Source organism: Silene latifolia, chromosome 3 (genome assembly GCF_048544455.1).
Source record: "Silene latifolia isolate original U9 population chromosome 3, ASM4854445v1, whole genome shotgun sequence".
NCBI lineage: Eukaryota > Viridiplantae > Streptophyta > Magnoliopsida > Caryophyllales > Caryophyllaceae > Silene > Silene latifolia.
The window spans coordinates 151,017,460-151,023,909 of record NC_133528.1 but is presented as its reverse complement, the minus strand read 5'-3'; the positions used below and the strand labels follow the sequence as shown (position 1 = coordinate 151,023,909).

The window sequence follows — 6,450 nt, the reverse complement described above, 5'->3', positions numbered from 1 at the left end:
AAAAATGTGATAGCATTGCTTCTAGAAAAGATTTGCAGATATTTTGTCATCGTCTCAAATTACACATTCGCGGCGACGGGTCTAAGCCAACATCCATTTTCACTCTCGACAAAGCTAAGATAAAAGTATTGTGTAAGTGGTTACAAAATTTGAAGTTTCCTGATGGGTATGGCTGAAGTTGCAAGGCTTGAAAAGTCATGATTGTCATGTATTCATGGAGCGATTATTACCCGTTGCTTTGAAACACCTCGTGCCGACAAACGTTTGGAATGCAGTTGTTGAGATTAGTCAATTCTTCCGAGATTTATGTGCCTCTTCAATATGTGTTGATGACATGATTAAATCTGGAAGAGCAAATACCACAGATATTGTGTAAGCTTGAAATGATCTTTCCTCCTGCATTTTTTAACTCCATGGAGCATCTACCGGTTCATTTGCCATATGAAGCCAAAGTTGGGGACCCGTCCAATATAGGTGGATGTATCCATTTGAAAGGTAATTAAGATAATCTAGCTACTTTTAAATTAAAATTAATAATAATAACTAATCTATTTATTATATGTTAACTTTATTATTGATTAACTATTAATAAAACTCATCATTAACTTTTATAGGTTTTTTAATTAGAGTAAATTATCAATTACACCCACGTCAAATGCACCTTTTTACATTTACTCCCACGTCAAATTTTTTTTTTAAATTACACCCAAGTTAATAGCTCAGGTTAAAAATTGCACCCCATCCCATTTTCAGGTGAAAAACCGTGTAAAATGACAGATTTGCCCCCGCGTGTTTCTACTTGTGAATGAACCTGTTAACTCTTCATTCACTTCCCCCCTTTCACTTTTAACCCTAATTTCATCCCCAATATTTCCCCAAAATCGTCCCCTTTCAAATTCCCCCAATTAAATCTTAGAATCTTAATTATTAGTATATTGATCATCCGTCACCATCAATCACGTTAATAATCATATGTAAGTTCCCCTTTCATCTCTCCTTTGTAATTTGTTTGTTGGTTAATTTTTAATTTTTGATTTCTGTTGCTATCAATCACATTAATAATCATTGCTATGGAATTATTCAATGTTGTTTATCCTAATTTGCGACTTTATGAATTCTGGGTATTGTAGGAAAGATGAGCAGCAACGCGTCTATAGTTCAGGGTATACAGGATAAGATTGATCGTATATTGGGTGAGGCTCCAAAACTATTTCAGCGTTTAGATGTTGTTTTGGCACCAACCGCCGTGTGGGATATGTTGACTAGCCAAGACCCGGTACTCCGACTGCTTCGGCCTCTTCTCGTGAATATCCCAAGTCCATCTCACGCTCTGAACCTTGGTGGTGTCGTCTCAAGTAGTAAGTTGCGATCCATAAGAGTTAGGTTTGTTGTGATTTTGTGATTTGCAACTACCGCCATTTACGTTCGCAAAATTATGATGCAGCCGTAGCAATTATTATATTTTCCTAGCTAGCATTGTACCGTGGATTCAAGTAGTTGTCTACTCAGGGCTTGCTTAGGACGGATAATTGTCATCAGGATGATGGAAGGGGGAGCAAGGGGTGGGTGATAGGCTAACTTGTACTTCCAAATGGTAAAGTGGTAATCTGTCGTATAGAAGTATTCAGTAGCAAGTTATTTTCAGAATTATTTTAGGTTTGTTCCTTTCTATGTTTTTGAATTGTGTGCTCATAGGTACTAACTTTGTCACCGACAAATTTAACATTCTTAACTGTAACTAGTGGGGTTGAAAGATTTTAATAAGAGGGTTGATCTGATATTTTGATGTTCTTTGTTAGCTTCTTTCTGCTGTGAACTGTTGGCTCAAATGCATTATGCTAGACTCTTACAACCAGACAGACCACCCCGAATGCAAGTCAAGACCTGATAGTGGACTCTCTGCGATAACAGAACTCGATCCTGGTTATATAACATTGAGTTAGGTTTGTTGTGATTTTGTGATTTGCAACTACCAGTTTCATTTACGTTCGTATGTTTGGTCTGTTGCAGGAATGGTTGCCGATAAACGGGAGGAACTGAAACAACTGACTAATGAGGTGGTCCTTCTTTTTGAAAGGATCCGAAATGTCTTGTCCTGGGATGCAGTGGTGGATATATGCCGTGCGAGTAGGAGAATTGTGAACCTCTCAGAAGGACAACATGAGTACCTCAGGATTCTGGATGTTTATTGTGATCATTTAGAGTCCCTACACGAAGACAAGCTTAGAGAAGAAAGGCTTCGAGAGCTTGACTCTTCTCCTTCTTCTGATGACAGTTACAGCCGATGAATGAGTGTATTCAAAGGGGGCAGGCAGGGTATGGAGGTTGGGGGGGTCCTAGCATGCTGTTGAACAATATGTTGTATTTGCACTGATGTATTTGCACTTATGTAATGGATGCATTAAGGGATGTATTTGCACTGATGTACGGTGATGTATGCTAGAGTAGTGTTTCAATTAGAGTACTCTTTCAATTAACAGTTGTACTGTTGAACAATATGTTGTAATTCAACAAATTTCTTTCGCTCATCTTTGTCTGATTCATACAGGAACAAAATGTCATCGCGGAGGCATTGAACGCCATTGCCAGGCTTGCAAAAACTAACACTCCAAGCAACATTCTTTGTCATCTCTCTTAGATCACTATCCACACTCAAATGCTTACTACCTCCAATTAGCTTTCCCTCCTCCCCATCAGACGATTACTACACAAGAAGCTAATCTAAACAAATCCTAATAAGCTCCCTAAGATCAGAGCTTTATGAAGAGTTGTCATCAATGTAAACAACGGAAGTTCAAATAGTTCGACATCATCGTTCGCTAAAGCTAATCCAAACAACTTCAAACAAACCACAATTTAATCAAAGCTGCATTATACAAAAAGCATAATATAATTTTATAAATTTGATTACTACACAAGAGTACAAGAGTTAATTGGTTATAATATATTTCTACAATTTTGATTACAAAATAAACAAATACGCTAATTAACTATAACTACTTCTTAAGCTAGCTTAATACTCTATCTTGCTTAATACTTGGCTAATTAACTGCTGCAAGTGTTGCAAAAAACTTGTATTATCAGGAATCAAATCTCCAAAATCGAAATTGAAATCAAAATCAGAACCAAATTGATCATCGAAGCTTCCACCAAGGACGTCATCAAAGTCGAAATCATCTAATCCAAGTCCTTATACTTTTCAAGCTCATTGAATACAAATTAATAAAATTGAACACATTGAACAAAAACAAAACAATGGGGAATGAATTACCTTGAGGATGAGGAAAACAATGGAGGAAATCAAATTAGGGAAAATATGAGAGAAGGATGAAGAAGGGAAGGGAATGAATGAGAGAGTAAACATCAAACACACACAAGGTTAATAAAGAAAGGCAGAAGGGCAAAATCGTCCTAAAAATATGTTTTATCCCAGAAATTTTGAAAATTGACGGAAATTTGGCCGGATTCCGATATTGGGTGCAATTTGTAAACTGAGCTATTAACTTGGGTGTAATTTAATAAAAAAATTTGACGTGAGAGTAAATGTAAAAAAGTGTACTTGACGTGGGTGTAATTGATAATTTACTCTTTTAATTATTTGAAGAAAAAAATTGGTAATAAAGCTAGGGTGGAAGGTTCTATATGCAATGCTTATTTAACGGAAGAGATTGCAAACTTTTGTTCTCTTTACTTTGAAAAACATATAGAAACCAAAGCAAAAAACTTGAATGTTGAGAAACCGTATGAAATAGACGGAAGTTTACCCGAATTTTTTCAAACTCAAGATGATGAAGGGTGTTCATCAAAGGGGCAAACAAGATATTTAGATGATAAGGAGTATAATCGTGCCTACCTTTACGTGCTATCTAATTGTGACCTCTTGGAGTCATACGAAACACAGTTTGTTAATGATTTCATTGAAAGGAATCCTAATATAAGTAAGGATGATGTTTGGGATAAACATGAGGACCAATTTCCAACATGGTTTAAGAAACATGTAATTGAGTTGAATATTCAAGATGATTTGATAAGAAGTTTGGCGTTTGGTCCTTCAAGAATGGTAAGAGCGTGGAATCGATACTCGGTTAATGGGTTTAATTTTCAAACATTCAACCACGGTAAAGGTAAGGCTAGGTGCAATTGGGGGGTTACTATTTCTTCTCTTGATGACAACGAATACTATGGTATAGTTAAAGATATCTTTGAAATTAGTTATAATGGACGTGACCGAGCTTATAAAACTGTCTTATTCAAGGTTGACTGGAAGGATAATTCTGTGGCTGGAATGAGAGTACATGAACAATACAAGCTTGTAGAAGTGAATCGTACTAGAACATACTCTAAGTATGATCCATTTATACTTGCACATCAGGCTCATCAAGTGTATTTTGCTACTTATCCAAGCACAACAAATGATAGAAATCAAAATGCGTGGTGTGAAATCTTTAAGACAAAGGCACGGTCACAAGTTGATATAACTTTTTTCGAAGAAGAAAACGTTTCAAATGAAACACTTTTGTCTCCACCCGATGAAATCAACTATGAGCATGAGAATAACGATAGTGAAGACATGGAAGAGGAAGAATATTATGATGTGAAAGAGAAACTGTCGGGGGAGGAGGAGGAGAAGAGGGAAGAAGAGAAGGAGATGAGAGGGGAAAAGGAGGTGAGGAGGAGAAGGGAGGAGGAGAAAAGGAGGAGGAGGGACGAGGGGGACGAAGACGACGACGATGGTGATGAGGATGAGGATAAGGATGAGGAGGAGGACGACGACGACGATGATGGTGATGGGGAAGAAAACGATGATGAGTATGGTTAACTTGGTATAATTTTGTATTCCTCAATAGTAAATAATTAAAATTTAGAAGTCCGTATAATTTTCATTTATCATTATTTGTGTTAATTTTTATTTGTATTACTGCAGATGGCTGGAGCAGGTCGAGGTAGGAAGCGTGGAGGCGGCTCAGGTTCTCTACAGAGTACGCGTGAGGAGGAGGAGGAGTTTGTGCGTGAGGATCCGATGGTGACAGATGGTGACGGTGACGATGACGAGGATCAGCCTGACTCTACCGACGACGCAGAACCACGGGTGAAGATACGGTACACTGTGGATCATCGGATGATACTTGACCCGGCGGGATTATGGTAAGTCTTATTCTTTATTAGTCTACGATTATTATTATTATTTTTTTTGTAAAATAATAATTGTTTCTAATTTTACATGTTCAAAATAAATGCAGGTTTATGGACGATTGCGTGATACGAGGTGTAACGAAAAGCATGAAGACTAATTTCGTGGGTCCAGTTCCTACATCGTGGACTTATGCTTCTAATGCACAAAAAGAGGCGTGGTTCAATAACTTTCGGGTATAAATTTTCCGTAGTTCTTTGTTTTAGAAACCAAATAATTAATTCTGATAAATTTTTTAAGAACAAGTTAGACTTTTATTTTATACTGATATGAAATTTTGTCGCCTTTTTTTTGTAGCAAGCATTTGCTTGGGATGAGTCTCAAGAAATGAATGTCCGTAACAGGTACAATGAAGTCGGTACTCGACGATATCGGGACGTGATCTGGAAGACGGTCAGGTGCCCGAAGGAGCCAGAGAACATGAAAGGTATTTAATTAACTTGTTTTGTTATTTGTATTAATTAGCATATACTCTCTTATATTATAAATATTATCAGTAACTTATTAGTTATGATTTCATATTTGTGTAATTGCAGGTGAGAAGTTGGAAGGCCTAATAAAGCATACTAAAACCGAAGCTTCTCAGAAAAGGTCTAAACAAGCATCCCTCAACAAAAAAGGAGGAAATAAAGATACCGTGGTCGAGCCTACTCATTACGGGGGATCCCGATCATTCTGGGATTGTGTATTGGGTGTAAGTTTGTTTATTATTTCACACTAATTTTGGTTTTCAACATGTTTATTTTATGTTTGATTTTTTGTTGATTTTCTAACATGTATGTTGTTTTTTCATTCAGAAAGGAAAGAAGAAGTCAAAACCGGTTACGACGGTACCGGAACTGTTTCTGGACACGCATTCCAGGGTTGACCACAAAGGGATTAGGAGTTGGACTAAGCCAAAAGACAAGGAATTATATGTAAGTTTTCCCTAACACTTAATTTTTGTTAATTTACTCTTTTTTAATGTCTTATTTTGGTTACCATTTTAACTTATAATGATTTGTTTAATATTGTAGGATGCATTTGAACATGAAAAATCCGCCAATCCAGAAAAAGCGGATAATGACATATGGTTTGAGTTGGTGAAAGGCTTCAAGAAAGGGCACGTGTATGGTACCGGAAGTTCAACACCGGCTTTCTATGACAACACGCGTAGAAGATCGACTTCAACAATTCCCATCAACACATATCAACCGGGAGTTATTAGTCAACTTCAAGCTCAAGTAAGAAAGCGTGATGAACGTGAAAGAAAACGTGAT

At 37.0% G+C, this 6,450-nt stretch overlaps 1 protein-coding gene across 1 annotated transcript; it reads left to right on the top strand.

Moving 5' to 3' along the window:
* The first annotated feature begins 691 nt into the window (after positions 1-691).
* Positions 692-2,526, top strand: LOC141646471 (uncharacterized). The gene is made up of 3 exons (XM_074454349.1): positions 692-974; positions 1,131-1,358; positions 2,011-2,526. Exons 2-3 carry the CDS (start codon positions 1,136-1,138, stop codon positions 2,286-2,288), a joined length of 501 nt encoding a protein of 166 aa, XP_074310450.1. The 5' UTR covers positions 692-974; positions 1,131-1,135; the 3' UTR covers positions 2,289-2,526.
* The last annotated feature ends 3,924 nt before the right edge of the window (positions 2,527-6,450 follow it).